This window comes from Microcaecilia unicolor, chromosome 11, assembly GCF_901765095.1.
Source record: "Microcaecilia unicolor chromosome 11, aMicUni1.1, whole genome shotgun sequence".
Lineage (NCBI taxonomy): Eukaryota > Metazoa > Chordata > Amphibia > Gymnophiona > Siphonopidae > Microcaecilia > Microcaecilia unicolor.
Genome location: NC_044041.1, coordinates 40,063,863 through 40,083,529, shown reverse-complemented (window position 1 = coordinate 40,083,529; position 19,667 = coordinate 40,063,863). Strand labels below are relative to the sequence as shown.

Sequence of the window (19,667 nt, the reverse complement as noted above, 5' to 3'; positions counted from 1 at the left end):
TACCACATTCATTTCTTATGGATGTGGGTCGGTACATCTTAGTACATCTCAGTATAGGAGGAGTAATGTCCGTGATACGAGGATGATAAGGTCCTCATTACTTCTTGCCCTGCTCTTCGGTCTCGTGTCGGCTCCGCGCACTTTTTTCTTAAGTTATGGTCGTAGTAGCAGCGGCGCTCATGAAACTACGTCTCGTCGTTTCATCCTTTCCATAGATGTCTGGTTCATTACAGACAGTCTTATTGGCAGAGTTGTCAGGTCAAGCAACGGGTGGTGCATTTCGGGCACACCCTAGGTTATGGGGTGCATGTAGCCAGGTCTCTCATTTGAGCTCTCTTTTGAGCTCTCGTGTGATCTCATTAGATTTCATAGCATGTTTCTATTTTTTCTCTCTTTGTTTAGTCAAGTTGGCGCAGACTGTTTTTGTCTTCTCTACAAGCGTCCCACTTTCTGTTTTCTCTGGATGTTCTTGGGCCTTCGGCCATTACCTTGCTCTATTTTGCAGAGTAAAATTTTACTTTCTAGCTCCCAAGAAGGAATTTTTTCTTCATTTGCTTTGGAGTCTCGGTAGTCTTTTTTGGGCAGCTTTTCACTCTGTCAATTTCGTGACCATTGAAAAAAAAGAAAAAAAAAAGAGTTCTCATTGGATAGTACCTTAAGGAGAGGTCCCAGTTCTACAACTATTTCTTTTCGCTCTGACCTTCCATGTGCCTCGCTTACTCTCTTGCTAAAAAGACTTGTCAGCGGCAGAGATAGATGCCCTCTCGTATCCAGATATTTATCTCTGATGGAATCCCTCCGCTCAGTTGGCCTCTGTATTCTCACTAGTGGTCTGGTGGTTGAGATTGAGCATTCTTCCTGCAAGTATGCCGGGAGCATATACACAGTGAGCAGTTTTTTGATGGCTGCATCTGTGGAAATATATATGTATATTTATAGTTCTACTACATAAGTACATATTTAATTCCACACTGGGAAAAGCTCAAAGGTCCTATCGAGCCCACCTTTCGGTCCACGGCCAATCCAGACCATGAGCACCTGGCTAGATTCCTAAACGTACAAACATTCTATACATGTTCCTGGAACTGTGTAGTGTTTTATGGACTTCTATGTGTTTCTAACAGATGAAAGGTACTAACAAGTGTCTCCTGTTGATTTATTCCCGTTTTCACTAATTGGGGTCTACAACAAGAGTCTCAGGTGATTGGCTTGCAGAGGCAACAGCTACAGATGATTCTTTCTCTCTCAGTTGAATTGCGCTCTGAGATATGTTTTTTTTTTCATGTTGGGTAACTGCAGCGGCTGTCAGTTTATTTGGACCTTCAGTCTAGTTTACAGCAAGGATTTAGGTACCTTCTTCTTCTGCATAGTATTTAACTGCATTCTTGTTTTTACCTATTTAGCTTCTAGTGATCAGGTACTTTTTCACTGACAGGCTTTACATACTTCCAATCTGTTGCTAGGTCAGCAATAGTCTACAATATCTGGAGTATTGTACTTCAGGATTTCGGTTTCCACTTTCTCAGCTGAGGTAGATTCATTGCAGTTTTTTGTTGCCAGGCGGCTCTGCTTCTACCTTTGTCATCCTTCTTTCAGTCGTTTTTTTCTCGAGTCTCTCTGTCCTTTGCGCTGCACTGATAGTGCGGTAGGGGACAATATATAGCGGCCACTTGGTAGGGGACAATGTTCAGCGTCGCTTGGACTTTTCAGCTTCAGCTTTTTTGCTTTGTAGTCATTCTATTTAGTTTATTGGTGGTTCTTGGATCGTCAAGCTTTGGCTTCGTATTCATCCTAGTTTGGGTGTCTTCAGGGACTCTACCACATTCTCAATGTCTGTCCCTCCCGTAAGATTACTGCTTTGGTACTTCCCAACAGTCCAATCCTGGTCCGGTCCGGAGGGATGCTAAGGAAGGAGAAATTAGATCTTACCTGCTAATTTGCTTTCCTTTAGTCCCTCCGGACCGGACCAGGCCCCTCCCATGTTCTATCAACTCTTTAGATTCTTTTATTAAGTTTGGAAGTGTATTTGTTCCTTTACCACACGTGGAATGTTTAAAAAACAAAAACAAACAAAAAAAAAGACTTTGTGTGGTCCATACCACTTCTCTGGTGGTTGCTGGTGAGCTCGGTTGCTGGAATATATATAAAACCTTAATGGGTCATACCACTTCTCTGGTGAGAGTTGCAGGTGAGTTCAGTTGCTGGAATATATATAAAGCCTTAAATATGTCATACCACTTCTCTGGTGAGAGTTGCTGGTGAGTTCAGTTGCTGGAATATACATAAAGCCTTAAATATGTCATACCACTTCTCTGGTGAGAGTTGCTGGTGAGTTCAGTTGCTGGAATATATATAAAGCCTTAAATATGTCATACCACTTCTCTGCCGAGAGTTGCTGGTGAGCTCAGTTGCTGGAATATATATATATAAAACCTTAATGGGTCATACCACTTCTTTGGTGAGAGTTGCTGGTGAGCTCAGTTGATGGAATATATATGAAACCTTAAGTGAGTCATACCACTTCTCTGGTGAGAGTTACTGGTGAGCTCTAATATGAATGGGCCATGCCACTTCTCTGGTGAGAGTTGCTGGTGAGCTCTAATATGAACGGGCCATGCCACTTCTCTGGTGAGAGTTGCTGGCGAGCTCTAATATGAATGGGCCATGCCACTTCTCTGGTGAGAGTTGCTGGCGAGCTCTAATACAAATGGCCCATACCACTTCTCTGGTGAGAGTTGCTGGTGAACTCTAGTACTCGGTTTTGCCGAGGAATTTGTGGCTGCTAGGATTCCATACGGCACAGAAGTTCTTTCTTTCTTTCCTGCTTTGTTATTCAAATACTGAGGCTAAGGTCACATGGCCAGGGCTCCTATTGGCTCTCTAGAGTCAGAGTTTTTTCTCAGTCTCCACCTGCTGGTAGGCGGGCACAACCCAACAGTCCAATCCTGGTCCGGTCCGGAGGGACTAAAGGAAAGCAAATTAGCAGGTAAGATCTAATTTCTCCATACCGTGTTTCCCCGAAAATAAGACAGTGTCTTATATTAATTTTTGCTCCCAAAGATGCGCTAGGTCTTATTTTCAGGGGATGTCTTATTCGGGAGTAGTAGGGGGACTGTGGTGGTCGGGAACAGTATTGAAGTGGGGGGCGGTATCCTGCAGGAGTAGGCCATGGCTCGCCTATCTGCCCACAGTGACCGCAGGACTTGAGCGGAGCAGAGCCGCCCTGGCCAGGCTGGGAATGGAGGGAGGGGTATGAACTAGGGAAGGTAATGGAATGTGGGGCCGGGCTGCTCTGGCTGGGGGGTCTCAGGAGGTTGTGAGAGGGCTTAGGGCGCAGGATCATCCCTACCGTATTACAAACGGTAAAAAAAAATTCTACGGTGGCTCCGTTCCCCGTTGGTGGTGCTTTATGTGCTCCTCCTGTACATTCGCAACACTTTCCATCCTTCTAGTCTGACTTAGCCCTTGGGCGATGGAGCAACACCGAAAGGGCTCGGTTACTCATTTTCTTTTCTTTTATTATTATTGCAAGGGGGATGTTTCTTTTCTTTCCGTGCTCACTTACCGGTAGTTGATCTTCACAAAAGCATGAAGGAGGATGGTAGGAGTCCGCTGGACGATAGATTTTCCACCTCAGTCTTGTTTCTTGCATTTCTTTTATGTTATTTCGTCTTTGGGTTGTAGCGAAAAAAATTAAGGTTTCTGTGTCCATGTCCCATCGGGGCCAAACAAAAACTTTGCTAGGTCTTACTTTCGGGGGAGGCCTTATATTTAGCAATTCAGCAAAACCTCTACTAGGTCTTATTTTCAGGGGATGTCTTATTTTCGGGGAAACAGGGTAGTAAGTGACAGCAGACAAAAACCTGAACCGTCCAGTCTGTCCAACAGTCACGCTCATTATCAATTATTATTATTTATTGTATTTGTATCCCACATTTTCCCACCTATTTGCAGGCTCAATGTGGTTTACAGAGTTCTGTTATGACATTGTCATTCCAGGACAGCAGGTACAATTAGTGATATACAAAGATTAAGTAAGGGTAAAAAGAAGAGAGTTGGGTGGGTAGGTATAGAAGGTAGATTTTCTTGACTGGAACAAGGACCATAGAAGTCCGCCCGGCCCTATCCTTATGTTCCAACTACTGGAGTTGTCGTCGAAGCCCACTCCAGCCTATTTGTCTTCTTATTTTCGTGAAACAGACCGTAAAAGTCTGTCCAGCACTGTCCTCATGTTGCAGCCATTAAAGTTGCTGACTAAGGCCTTTCCAGCCCATCCTAAACCAGATTGCCATATATAAGACACAGACCATACAAGTCTACCCGGTATTGACCCTAGTTCATCGCAGCTGGAGTCGCCATCTAAGCGTACACTTCCACAGGAACCCCGCAGGAACGACTTCCGTCCCCACAGGAACCCTGCAGGAACGGCTTCCGGCCCCACGGGAACCCCGCAGGAATGGCTTCCCCTTTGCCCCTTGAACCCCGTTCCCATGGAAGATTCTGCTTCAGACTTCACCCCTCCAGTAGGTAAAATGTGGTGGCATCATTTGAAAATCTGAATGAATTTGAAGGACTTGGCTATTTTTTAAATAATAATTTTAACATGGCCTGTACAGAATATGGTTAGTATATAAGTTACCGTATTTTTCAGACTATAAGACACACTCCCCCCCCCCCTCCCCAAAATTTGGGTGGAAAATATGGGTGCGTCTTATAGTCCGAATGTAGCGTACCTGCTCGCTGTGGCCCCGGCCAAGGCCGGTCTTAGGCCAAGGCGAGCATTGCGACTGCATAGGGCCTCGCGCTCAAAGGGGCCCTGTGCGGCGCGCCTCAACTCCACCCAGTGCTTTTTTTTGTGAGGTCCGGCTCACCTGCCCGCTCCCTTCCGTTCGTGCATCCGTGCTCCCTGTTTTGAAATCTTTAATTTACCCGAAGTTGCGGTGAACCAGCAGTAAAATCAGCAGGCAGGCTCGCCTTCTTGTCGCTTCCCTCCCCTCTCAGCATGTCCCGCCTTCCTCTGATGTAGCTTCCTTTCCGTGAGGGTGGGACGCGCTGAGAGGGAAGGGAAGCAACAAGGAGGCGAGCGGGCCCGCTGCTTTTACTGCTGGTTCGCCGCGACTTCGAGTATGTAAATTAAAGATTTCAAGGCAGGGAGCACAGTTGCATAAACGGAAAGTCGGGGAGCTGAGGGCGGACAGGCAGGCGGGTGGGCAGGTGGGCGGGGGTTTGAACGAATCGCTGGACATGGAGGGGAGGGCAGGGGAGAGAGGAGAATTGTTGGACATGGATGGCAGGGGAGGACAAATTCCACTGCATATCTACACAGGTTGTGCAAAACTGCTGTCCCCATACAAGAGTGTTGCACAACCTGTGGTCCTCCAGCAGATCTCCGCCACACTTTTTGCTTCAAAATTTTTTTTCCTATTTTCCTCCTCTAAAACCTAGGTGTGTCTTATGGTCCGGTGCGTCTTATAGTCCAAAAAATACGGTATATTAATTTATTGATCAAGTAAATGACATGGTAACAAAAAGGAGCCTCCTGATGCATATAAGCCGTAGTTATTTGCCTTCTGTAGTACAACACTAGGGAGCAATATCTGTATCTAAAATGCAACCTTATATTAGCTGCTTGTTTATATTCATGAGTGTTAGAGCACTTTCAAAAAGTACAAAAACTAGGGGACACTCAGTGAGGTTACATGGAAATACTTTCAAAACAATTTTTTCACTCAATGAATAGTTAAGCTCTGGAACTCTTTGCCAGAGGATGTAGTGACAGCGGTTAGCATATCTGGGTTTAAAATAGGTTTGGACAAGTTCCTGGAGGAAAAGTCCATAATCTGCTATTGAGATAGACATGGGGAAATCACTGCTTGCCCTCGAATTGGTAGCATGGAATGTTGCTACGATTTGGGTTTCTGCCAGGTATTTGTGACCTGGATTGGCCACAGTTGGAAGCATGATGCTGAGCTAGATGGACCATTGGTCTGATCCAGTATGGCTATTCTTATGTTCTTATCTCTTAAAATGTAAAAAAAAAAAAAAAAAAAAAATATATATATATATATAGCTGTACTGGAATATTCTCAGGGACCTAGAATGGAAACATGAATAATTAACAAATTATGACGATCAGTTCCTTTCCTTGTAGTTTTAGATCACAAATCCACAACAAGATGATCAAATAGTAATATCCACAATTGTAATAGCGTCAGAACTAAAAGTAAAGGTGAAGTGCAAGCTAGAATCACACGTATTTAATTGTAGAACATAAAAGGAGAATTGCTCAACTGATGCAACCCAAATACCAAATTATCAGTGAACTATTTAGAGAAAATAGCACAGTAGCAACTAGTAACCATAGATAAAAGCAACTTTTAATACCACAACCATAATAAACTACAAACAATAAGCAACTTTTATTCAAAAAAACAACCTTTATATAATGGTATAGATCACAGTGATCAATGGTTCAGATGTTAAAAATTATACCCGATATGTTTTTGACATATATGCATCGGGGCAAATTAATAATCCTCTTAGGGATAGATCACACCTAAAGACATGAATAGGGATATAATAAACGGTACCAGGACGTACTTGTAAAATAATATCAAAATGAAATATGAAATCAAAAGATGGAACCAAAAAGTAGTATCAAGTACAGTAAAAAGATGATGATGAAAAGGGTGAAGCTATAGAATACCATGTGATTATAAAACAGTTTACCTTATTAATCTCTAATTGTTCCAAAGGCTACCTACAGAGAGCTCCCAGAGCCCATTAGAAAAGAACTGCATGTAAATAGGTCACATAAATATTATGTATACAGTAGCAGGTACAGTAAAAACCTATAATTAAAAGGATAATCTGGTGCTGACCTCAATATTATACAGTGTTCTATATCAAGGAAAACAAACAGATTGTTAGAACCCACTTAGTGCTGGCCTCACATGGTAGGATCCCCAAAACTGTCCACTCAGTAAAAAAAAAAAAAAAAAATCTATAATTAAAGTTAACATTAGAAATCTTTAATTAAAAGGGTCATTTTTACTGACTTCACCAGAGAACCAATCACTGCATCTCCAGAAGAATTACTCCAACAGCTTGATAGAACCATGTAGGGCTGGTCTCAGAGTAGAAAAAGAGCAAAGCATGCCAGTTACAAAGTAAATATGTGCAGTTTTGCAGAAAATAAAAAGCTTTAAAAAAGGGCCTTCTAAAAAAAAAAAAAAAAAACCCCAAAACATTTTTTTGGAGTGGAGGAGTAGCCTAGTGGTTAGTGCAGTAGACTTTGATCCTGGGGAACTGGGTTCAATTCCCACTGCAGCTCCTTGTGACTGTGGGCAAGTCACTTAACCCTCCATTGCCCCAGGTACAAAATAAGTACCTGAATATATGTAAACCGCTTTGAATGTAGTTGCAAAATACCACAGAAAGGCGGTATATCAAGTCGCATTTCCATTTCCCTTTTTATCATTTTAGAAACTTGACCCCATGTGAAATCATACTACCATTTTGGTGCATTTTTGCTGTTTTTTAAAGGAGAAAAGCTTTGATAATTTCTATGCAAAATGATTGAATTTAAAATGATTGAATTTGGTGACTTTGTGACGGTAAACACTTTATCCTTTTTATTGTCAGATTTGCTTCCCCATTTTTACTTTCATTTTTGTAATATGCAAATTTTCATGTACTGCTCTGTATAATTGCGATTTTTGTTTTTAAACTGGATTTGTTTGACTGTCCTTTTTGTCCCCTGGGATTGGCAAAACTGAGCATGTTTACTCCTATTGGCATGCTTTGTTATGTTTCTTCTCTCTGTGTGATAAGTAGCACTACGTAGTCCTTTCAAGCTGTTGAAGTAATTTTTCTGGAAATGCAGTGATTAGTTTTCTGGTGAGGTCAGTACCAAATGATCCTTTCAGTTTTAGATTTCTAATTTTAATTATAGATTTTTATTGAGTGGACTGTTTTAGGGATCCCTCTATGTGAGGGTCAGCACTAGGTGGTTCTAACAAACTGTTTGGTTTATTGCTATTGTATTAGAGCTGACCAAATGTTGGTTTTGGATTTAGCACTGAAAATTGAACCTGTGCATTTTCAGCTGAAACCTCACTCCCCCCCCCCCCCCCCCCATCCCACCCATAGACTCTCCCTGGGGTCTACAAACACTGGTGGTCTAGTGGCCTCTTCGGGGGCAGGAATGAACTCCATTCATTCCTGCCCCTTGCTTTAGATGCAGTGGCTGCTGAGACAGCCATGGGGGGAGGTCCTGGCAACCGTTTTGCAATTGGAACATCACAGACAGGAGACTCGCCTCCTCCTTGTGCTGCTTCCAATTGCAAAATGGCTGCTGGAACCTCCCATGGCAGTCTTGGCAGCCATTGCTTCGGGGACAGGAATGAATGGGGCTCATTTCTACCCTTGAAGAGGCTACTAGACCACCAGCAGGTAGGCTGCTGCTGGGGTGGTGGGCTCGGTAGGGGAACTTTTTTTGGTTGGGTGTGGGGGAAAGATTGGGGTGGGGGCAGTTTCATTTATGGTTTTGGTTTCTGCTGAAATTGAGCATCCAGTTTCGGTTGTGAATTCAGTTTTGGCAGAAACTGAAGATCATTGGTTTGGTTAGGCTCTATAAGAGAGAGAGAAAGAGATGAAATCCTTCTCTAACAGTACACATTGAGCTCGGGGAGCTCTCTGTAGGCAACCTTTGAAACAGTGGTTCATATTAAGACAAACTGTTTTATAATCGTGTGGTGCTTTGTAGCTTCATCTTTTTCATCTTTTTTTTTTTTACTGCACTTGATACTACTTTTTGGTTCCATCTTTGATTTTATTTTTCCTTTTGTTATGATTTTGGATATAATTTTATATTTTATGTTCTTGTACCTAAAGGCTTCTAGTTATTTATTTATTGGGATTTATTTAACCGTCTCTATGAAGAGATTCACCCAAGGTGTAGTATAAAGCAGATACAATTTAACCTAAAACTTACAATTTTGTTAAAAGCATAATGACCAAATATAAGCATAAATACAATCAATGAGGTAAACTTGGAAATGTCAGATTGAAACCTAATAGTAGAACTAACATGATACAGTATTAGAAATATACACATTTACCTGCACTGTAGAACAATCATATAACATAAACATGATAAATGTTAGTACAATACAAATGATGCCATAATAGTCAGTATGGAAGAGCATTCAAATAACGGACATGATACAATATCAGCATAATACTAATGAAACACCTAATAGGATGCGGGTCTACATGCATCATTGCTCCAACTCAAGTTAATTATGCATTCACTGACTTTGTAGAATTTGTGTTCAATCTGCTGCTGCTTGGGAGGGAGTTTGTCAATGTGAAATAATTTGTCTTCCCCAAACCATGAATGGTTCAAAGAATCTCCACAAGAAAATTTCTCTTCTGGCTTTAACCGGGTACTTATCAAGGAAGAGAGTTCTGTAAGAAGGTATGCATGCTGTTGTTTCTTTTACAGTAATATGTATTTTGTTATATATACACACACTGACTCACTCATTCCAAGTTAGTCCTGAGAGAATGAAATAGTTTGTTTTATGGTTCTCTGAATCTGTAGTTTCCAGGCCTTCTTAGACAAACCACAAATAAAAGTCCAGGTAGCACCACACGTGATCAGCAACAGACTGAAATTCAAAATGTTAGCCATATGGGAGGCCAGAGTAGAGTGGGTTAGCATCAGAGGATTCTGGCATGTACAGTCTTTTTCTTCTCCCTCTCTAGGGATGATCCCAACAATCTGCTTCCCCCTGACACCAGGATTCTCCTTCACTCAGTCTAATCCAGGTTCATTTATAGCCCGCTCACCTTGCCAAACTTTCATTCCGTCTCACATTGCTCCCAGGCCTTCACTTTCCTTCCTTTCTCTTATATATATGTTTTTATGTCTGTCTTCATGTTTTTAGGTGTGATCCGTTCTCTAGGAACATTATTAATTTTCCCATAGTGCAGGTATTATATATTCTGAATAATGGGTGTAACTTTTAACATCTGAACCACTAGATATTGTGATTTATACTATTATACAAAGATTGCTTATTAAATAAAAGCTGCTTTTATCTATGGCTGCTGGTTGCTAATGTGCTGCTCGTTTTTCTGAGTTCGACTTTTGCTGCAGCCACTCATTGCCTCTCTTTTTCTTGTATCAATGATCCATTTTTATGATATTATCCATTGCATATGCTCAGATTGATGTATGTGGCCACTTTTGAGGGCCAATTTATATAACAAGCATGCACTGGAAGAGGCCATTGTGCCCCCCATAGCTGTACCTTTTCATTTGAGCATAAAACCAATCTTGGAGCATAAAATAATTTTTCCATTGAGGTGAAGCATGTTTTACTGATAAAGAAACTCACTGCTCAGAGACTGAATATGAGCTAAGGGATGTATTTGCAACCTGTACCACTGCCTCCTGTGGAATATCGGTGTATAATGAGGCTATGTCAAGGGTTAAAGCTAAAATGTCATTAAATAATTCAAGTATATTGATTTTAAAGCATTTTTTTATTTGTACAGAATTATTAAATCGTCGCCAAATTGGGTTTGTTAACTCAGTTTGCAGCTCTTCTGAGGTCTCAGAGAAACGCAGAGATCAACAAAAGCTTAAAAGATTTAATTCCCCTAGTAGTCAAAGATCATCATCCCTTCCACCATCTGGTAGGAGGACTACCGCAACTGCAACACCAAGTAAGGATAAGGATTTATATGTAACATAGTGATGTTGACTTTCTAAATAAGTTAGAGGATTTGTGCCTTAGTTCCATGAAAAGTTAGTGTGTTTGAATGTAAGGCAAGACATTTGGTATGTTAAATAACTTGTTTTGTAATTATTCCTTAAAAGAATGGATAGTTACAAAATCAGTTACAGCATTGGGGTACAACAGATGTAGCCAATATCTCTTGTTAATATTTAATTTTTATTTTCATTTGGGGAAGATGGATCAGGATTCAGTGTCTAATCAATAATTTCCCTATAAGGCAAGCATGCCTCTACCTTTAAAGGCATATAGTTACCTATGCATCTTTATAGAATTGCCCCAGAAAAACTGCATATATTTCCACTAAAATGAAGCCATGGACATTTACACCTGCTGGCTAATATTGAGACTCACTCACCACAAGCAGATCAGCAGTCGCTACAAATTTTCATGCAAATGCTGCTGACTATGGGATTCCTCATCAATAGAGAAAAATCCATGTTTGTTCCTAGAGCAACACTTATCAAACTCTGTGTGGTTACAACCCCATTATTGTGACCACAGAAAGCACATGATCCCAAATGCAGGTTTTTCAACCTCATTTGAGGTCATGACCCACCATTTGGGAAGCCCTTGTGTCTCATCAAGGCAGGGCATTCTTCCCCAAACCATCACAGCAGTGAGTCGGCACACATCTATCATTCATTTACCGTGGCCTGCAAAATTCTTATATTTCTTAGACACATGGCTGCTTTGGCCAGTGTTGTCCTTTTGCAAAGTCACACATAAAACCTCTGCAGTAGGCACAAAAGAATCGTCGTGACTCCACACATATGACACTTGCTACACTGTGATGGCAGATGCCTTTCAGCTATTGCCTTGACAAAATCAATTCATACTTCTACTACTACTTATTTCCAATCATGGAAGCACTTTTCAGTTTTGAGGCCATCAGCAAGTATGACTGCTTTATTCTTGCATGTCAAAAGTGAGGTTGCCTACGTGTAAAGGGGATTCGCTATATGCAGCACTGTGATATAGCTACACTTTCTCACCCTCTTTTCGTCTAAGTTGAAGGGCTGCTAGCATCTATGTCTACAATAACACAGTGGCTGAAAGAGGCCATCAATAATGGCCTATGGTACTTGGAGCCTTCAAGAGCTTGTAAGTCTGAGATCACACTCCTTTAGAGCAGAAGCTTCCTGGATGAAATGTCACCTATTTGTCAGGTGATTTGCAGGGTATCCTTACATTCTTTCATGAAGCAGCATTGTATTCAGACAAAACAGGATGCAGTCTTGGGGCGGGTGTCTTGCAAATTTATCTGGGTCTCACCTGGTTGAAAGAAAGCTTGGGTACATTCCCCACATCTGGGCTGGTCTGGCAGGACTCAAGGAAAGGAAATTGCCAGGTAAATAATTGCTCATCTTTTAGGACTGTGAACATATCTGGGTAAATAGAAAATCTGAAAATTGCTTATCCTGTTTTCAGTATATGTGTTGATCAATAATACACATAATTTTACCTGTGAACAAGAGGCAGATAAATTGGAGGCAACAACGCATGTACTGTAGTTTTCCATTCTAAAAACTCTGCATGTTTTATTTGCATTCCCTGTGAGAATTGGTACAGAATCCATAGGGATTTTTGAAAATTGTTCCTATAATGACTTGGGGGTGCATATTATTTTATGAAGAATTACTTAATCCAGAGGTCAAGATTAAATCAGAAATTTGCTGTGTTCTGTGGGAGATGTTAAATTATTGCAGTGTGGTGCTTCATTTGTTTGAACATTACCTAGATTTTCTGAGACCTAGCTGTACCTAAAATTATTCTATAATTTGCCAAATTTAACCTCTGTGATAGGGAACAATATTTAAAATTTAAAAAAATATCTGTCAAATAAAGGAATTCTTTGCCACTAAGGGGAAGGCTACCATTAAGATGTGTTATTTTACAGTTAATCCTCGTTATTTGTAACTAGGTCTCATTACATAAAATAGGACCAATGCTAATATAGCATGAGCTAGTTGTGAAAAAAGCACTTCTTAACGGGTCATTAAGACATAAATTAATGGTGGAAAGTATCTCATTATGACAGATCTTAGAGGCATTTTATTTGTTGACTGGATAACAAGTATGGTGTTTGTGCATTGTGAAAAAGTAATGTGCATTGCAAAAAAAATCTTGACAAAAAATGAAGCTTTGTTTTTCGTTTGTAGCAAAGCGAGAGATTATGTTGGCACCAATCTCGATGAAACACAGTCCGAAGCGATCTCCAAAAGAAAATTTCTCTCCTGGCTTTAACCAGGTACTTAGCAAGGAAGAGAGCTCTGTGACGAGGTATACATGCTGTTCTTTCTTTGATAGTAATTTGTATTTTTGTTATATATACACTAGGGCTGTACCGAATATTGGTATTCAATTTGGCCCCGAATACATTATTTGTATTCGGCCGCATAGTAATTTAAATTCAAAAATGAATAATCAGGTGCCCTACTGTTCTAAATCCTATTGAAATAAACACGTGATCTTTGATTTAACATTGCTTCTTTTATTGTTTATGTTAAAGCTCAACCTCAGTGCTTGTTATTCGTATTCGACCAAATAATATTTTTCATAATTCATATCGGCTGAATAGTAAAATATGCTATCCGGTACAGCTCTAATATACACATGACTCACTGTAGAGAATATCCACCATAATATAGGAAAACCTGACCCGTGCTGATAGTATTTCCAATATTATGATAAGGATGACTGCACAAAACCTTACACCCTATTGGTGAAGCCACATCCTGGTTCTTAAGTAGAGGCAGTTCTTTAAGGAGAAATTAGATTTTACCTGATAATTTTCTTTCCATTAATCCTTCCCACTATTCCAGAACTGTGGGATAGTTGTGTCCATCAATGAGAAGGTGGAGATACAGAGCTGAAAACTGAGCAGGAACATCTCTGTCTTGGCATCCAGTCCAGCTCCTCAGTACTTACATGGACAAGCAGTAAGGATAAACTCAGAATAAACACAACAGCTTTAAACAACTCGCTAACCTAACACTAACCAGACAAGCAAACGTGTGGATCTGTCTCATCTCTGGACAACTTGTAGAGAACAAGAGATATGCAGAAAACACCAAGCAAGGTGAAAGTCATTAATTGACCCATTACTTTGCACTGACTAAACTGCTCAGAAACCTCAGGAAAGTCTCTGGAATAGAAAGAAGGCCTAATGGAAAAATAAGGTAAGACCTACCTAATTTCTCCTTCAATTATATAGCTTCCCACTATTCCAGAACCTGTGGGATGTTCAAAAGCGATCCCTAGAGTGGGTGGGATCCTGGTGCTGCCTCTGCCCTGAGGGCCAAAGCCTCAAAACTGGCTTCCGAGTGCACTGCAATGTTCACCCTGTAGTGCTTGGCAAAGGTATTTAATGTTTGTTTAAAATTTTGATATACTGCTTAACATATTACGCACTGTTGACCACGTTGCCACCTTACAAATATCTGCCGGAGAAAGTTAGTTTCTGCCCCGGATGTCGCTGTATGCCTTGTAGAATGAGCCTGCAAGGCCTGAGGAGCCTGCTTTCCTTCTAGCAAATAGCTGACGCAATAGTCTCCTTCAGCCATCTAGCAATTGTGGCCTTGGAAGCCATAAAGCCAAGCCTCTGTTTACCAGAAAGCACAAATAGTCTGTCTGTTTTGCAAACCTCATTCGTGACTTCCAGTTATCTAATGAGGACTCTACTTACATCGAGAAGCTTCAAGGAAGAATACTGAACCTCTTCATCCTCTCTGCGAATAGATGGAACTCCATAGATGGGTTGAGATAAAATGCTGATACCACTTTCAGAAGAAACAAAGGAATCGTGCGCAATGGAGATCCCCCTGCCTCTGAAAAGTGAAGAATGGATCCTGATGAGAGAGCCTGAAGCTCTGAAACTCTACATGCCGATGCAATAGCCACCTAGAAAGGTGTCTTTAGCATAAGATCTTTCAAGGAGGCCTTCTGTGGTTGCGACCCTGAAGGACTAAATTAAGGTTCTACTCTGGACATAGGATACAAAAGGGAGCCCGCAAGCAGCCTGCTCTCCACAAGAATCAAATAATATCCGGGTGAGCCTCAAGAGACGTCTTCTGTAGTCTGCCCCTGAAGCCCCAAAGCCGCAACCTGAACTTTTAGAGAACCAACGCCAATCCTTTCTGAAGACCTTCCTTGAGAAATGCTAAGGTGTGTGCAATCTGAGTAGAGAAGGAAGAATGTCCACACTAGGATATCAGCCCTCAAATGTCTTCCACACCCTCGCATACTCCATGGTTGTAGAGCATTTCCGAACCTGAAGCAAGGTAGCAATGACTGAATCAGAATAACCTTTTTGTCTCAACCGAGCCCTTCCAATGGCCAAGCCTTAAGACCAAAGGGGCATGGATCCTCCATGAGCACTGGACCTTGCTTCAGTAGGCTGTGTACCTATGTAAGACAGAGAGGGACCCCCATCTAGCAGTTGAATCATGTCTGCGTACAATGGCCTCCACAGCTATGAGAATTATTCGGTCCTGTTGCAATGTGATCCCTTTCAACATGCAGCCTACCATGAGCTAAGGAGGGAAGTCATACAGTAGATGTGTCTCCAGCCAGGGCTGTAGTAGGGCGTTGATCCCATTGAGGCTGGTTCTTTCTAATGGGTGAAAAACTTTGGCACTTTGGCATTCCTTGTTGTCATCATCAAGTCCAGAAGCAGAGAACCCCCCATTGATCCATTATTAGCTGAAACCCCTAGTTGGATAGTTCCCATTCTCCTGGGTCCAAGAACTGCCAGCTGTGAGAAAGTCCACATTCCCATTCAAGGACCCAGCAATGAGAGCTGCCGACAAGCAGAGAAGATTTTTTTCTCTGCCCAAATGATGAGGAAGGCCATCTCCACTGCCATGGAACGGCTGCGGGTCCCGCCTTGCTTGTTGATATAAGCCACCACCGTGGCATTGTCTGAGAAAACTCGAACCAGAGCCCTCACATGAAAGGGAGCAAGGTTCATAAGGCATTACACGCTGCCCTAAGCTCCAAGCGATTTATTGACCACTGAGAATCCTGTTTATCCAGGTGCCCTGTGTCAGATGGAACTTGTAATGAGCTCCCCATACCAACTTGCTGATGCCTGTTGTCACCACCTCCCATTGTGTTATTAGAAAGGGAGCTCCAACAGTCAAATTCCTGGATGACAACAACCACTGCATACTCCGTCTGGCAACCAGCATCCAAGGAAGATGAAGATTGTACTTTTATGACACCGGAGACCAGTGACTGAGAAAAGATTCCTGTAATAGCTGCATATGAGTCCTTGCCTAAGGCACTACTTTCAGTGCTGCTGTCAATGACCCCAAGACCTGGATGTAGTCCCAGACACTGGACTGTCCTTGACTGAGGAGAAGATGAATCTGTTGATCCTCTCACGTGCTGTTTCGAATAGAAAGCTCAGATACTCCAGTGTCTGCTGTGCAGTTAGTTTGCTCTTCTCGAAATTGATCACCCAACCCAACAGCTGCAGAAGACTGACAAGTTTGTCCATTGCTGCCATACTGTCTGAATAGGATGGCGCACAAATGAGCCAGTTGTTGAGATATGGGTGAACGCTGATTCCTTTGTGCCAAACGAAGGCCGCCACCATTACCATAATGTTGGTTAATGTTCTTGAAGCCATTGTGAGACCAAAGGGCAAAGCCCTGAACTGGATGTGACAGCCCAGCACCACAAAACATGGAAACCTCTGATGCGGTGGCCGTATGGGTATATGCACCTCTTTGAGGTTGAGGATGGTGAGAAATTCTCTTGCTTGAACTGAGGTTATGACTGCTCTTCGTGTGTCTATGCAAAAGTGGGACACTCGAAGGCAGAAGTTTAGACCGAGATCTAAGACTGGACAAAAGGTGCCTTCCTTCTTTGGGACAGTGAAGTAGATGGTTTATCTGCTTTGTCCCCATTTGGCCTGAGGAACTGGAACAATGCCAGGAATCTACAGTGGCCTGAACCTCAACCACTTTGGTTTCCTTTCGACAAGGAGACTGCAAGAACAGAGGAGCGACCGAGTGGGAGAACCCCAAGTTGTAACCTTTTGTAAGAATATCAGGAACCTACTAGTCTGAAGTGATTTTGTCCCACTTCTCTCAAAACTCCTGAAGACAAGGACGAGAAACTGGACCAGCTTTACATCATTGCAAAGCTCTGGAGACATTGGGCGTTCTAGCTGACTGAGAGGAGGACTTCCTGCCTACACGAAAGGAAGATTGGTGTGCCTGAAAGCAGGACTTCTGACCATATTGCTGATGACCAAGCTGATACTGTCTCCTGTCTCAAAATCCGAGAGCCCCCTGAAGGTGGACGACCAGAACCTTTAGGCTTGTCCTCTGGCTACCACTATGGCTTATGCAGTAATCAGGTTCTGAATGTCTGGATGCATCTGGAAGGCCTTAGAAGGACCTCTAAGCCCCCTCATGATTGACAAAAAAGGAACTCCTGACACCGAAACAGAAGGTTTTCAATGGAAAGCACCACTAGTGCCTCAGAAATAAGAATACTGAGCTCCTCTTTATGAAACAGTCTTAGTACTTTTGGATCATCCCCCTCCTCAGGAGGGAGCTCTCCCTCCTCTAATAGCTTCTTCAACAATGGTTTCTCTAAATAGACCAAGGCCACATTAGATAAGGAGGGAGAAGCAGAGATAGCCTTATCTGCCCACTCCTGGAAGTCTAAATGAGCTCTCTTAGGAGCCCAGGGACAGCGGGGCAAGAAACTGAAGCACCTTGCAGCAACTCTGACTATCCCTGCTTCAGTGACTAGGCCCAGTGCAAGAGCAATGTAAATTCCGGAGAAAACAAAGATCCTTATACAGCTGAATGCTCTTTCAGGCCCTGGGGCTATAAAATGGCAGCTGTGCTGTGTGTGTGATCAGACAGAGGCTGTGCCTCACTGGTGCCCGACTTGCACACACTGATGCCAATTGGTGGGTCCCATAGTAGGCAAACCGCTTAACTGCCTCTGCAGGAGTTGTCATTCACCCCGACTGGCACGTGCAGCCCCAAGCAATGAGTCAGGATCCTTCACCTGTACCAAGTAGAACTTGCAGCCCTCCAAGTGGTTCTGAGTCAGAGTTTAGTTGGACTTGCCACTACCAGCTGCTTATCCTCCCCACCACCAACTCAGTCTCCATGTCTTACCCTGGATATGAGAAAATCAGGACTGATACTCTGTCCCATGCTTGCCAGTAAACCTCTTTCCTTTTCCTTTCTTTTTAAGGTTGTTGTGCTGGAACAGGAGAGCTCCACAGGAAACGGGGGAGAGGTGAAGGGAGGGAAAAAGTAAATTCACTGGGCACCAGTGACAGGGAACTGAAGACCTTCAGATATAACTCTGCAGATTAAAACCACCCGCAAACCTTCATAAGAAATGAAAACCTCCTCTTCAAAAAAATTCTGTATTTAACACCATAAACTATTGTCGTCCTACCTCCTCAAGCCACCTCTTCAAAAACCTGACAACTAACTACACAAACTATCGTTGTCCCACCTTTAAAATAGACCAAAATTCCCAAAATAACTACGTGAACTATCACCCTACCTCTTCAAACCTACATCTTCTAGATTCTATAGGCAACTACAGAATCAATTGAAACCCTCTCCACAACAAAATTGTAAAACAACTGTTGTAATCTCACCAAAATTGTAATTTCACCAAAATGTAAATTGTAAGTCACTTTGAACCAAAACTTGTTTTTGGATAACACTGGAATACAAGAATGCATGCATAACTGAATTAGTACATATGTGTTGCTATACTGGGACAGACCGAAGGTCCATCAAGCCCAGCATCCTGTTTCCAACAGTGGGCAGTCCAGGTTACAAGTACCTCGCAAGATCCCAAAACAGTACAATACATTTTATGCTGCTTGTCCTAGAAATAAGCAGTGGATTTTCCCCAAGTCCATCTTAATAATGGCTTATGGATTTTTCTTTTAAGAAGTTATCCAAACCTTTTTTAAACCCCACTAAGCTAGCTGCTTGTACCACATTCTCTGGCATCGAATTCCAGAGTTTAATTACATGTTGAGTGAAGAAGTATTTTCTCTGATTTGTTTTAAATTTACTACTTTGTAGCTTCATTGCGTGGCCCCTAGTCCTAGTATTTTTGGAAAGAGTAGACAAGCGATTCACCTCTACTCGTTCCACTCCACTCACTTTTTATAGACCTCTATCATATCGCCCCTCAGCCATCTTTTCTCTAAGCTGAAGAACCCTAGCCGCTCCTTGACCAGGAGCAAATTACTCAGAACCAGAGGCTGAAAAGTGTGTCCATCCACCTGTTGAAGATAGAAAATACTGAAGAGCTGGATGGATGCTAAGAAATATGTCTCTGCTCAGTTTTCAGTTCTCTATCTCCACCTGCTGGTTGATGGACACAGCTATTCCACAGGTTCTGGAATAGTGGGAAGCTGATCAATAGCTACATTTTTTTAAAGAATGTTATTTGAGGCTATTATATATGTGGAATAACTGGAAGTTTCTGAAGTAAATGATACATTACCCTTATTTTTTAATTTTTTTTTTTTTTAGGAGTGCAAACTATCATTGATATTTTATGAACTTTTTCATTAAAGAAGTGCTGCAGTGAAGAGCCATCTGTATTCACAGGCCTTCATCTTTAGAAGATGGTATTGTGCATAACAGCTTTTGTTTTGCTCATTTTCAGCTAAGTGCCTAACCAGATATAGTTAGGGCAACCTTTTTGCTGTCCTAACTTTATCTGGAGAATTATCCAGTTCATAGACTGAATATTGCTGCTAACCAGATAACCCATCCATGGGGCCGCCCAACATTGGGGGCAGTCTGTTAAGAATATTCAAAGGCATTATCTTGATTTTTGTTCATAAAA

The 19,667-nt window shown here is 42.0% G+C and overlaps 1 protein-coding gene across 2 annotated transcripts in view; it reads left to right on the top strand.

Annotated features, from left to right (window-relative positions):
* The window catches only part of MPHOSPH9 (M-phase phosphoprotein 9), a 146,121-nt gene that overhangs the window by 100,561 nt on the left and 25,893 nt on the right, over positions 1–19,667 (top strand). The window contains exons 20-21 of one of the 2 annotated variants that reach the window (XM_030219563.1): positions 10,567–10,737; positions 12,971–13,091. In XM_030219563.1, coding sequence (XP_030075423.1) covers positions 10,567–10,737; positions 12,971–13,091 — 292 coding nt within the window. The remainder of the gene's footprint in view (positions 1–10,566; positions 10,738–12,970; positions 13,092–19,667) is intronic. The other variant, XM_030219564.1, reaches the window with a different exon arrangement.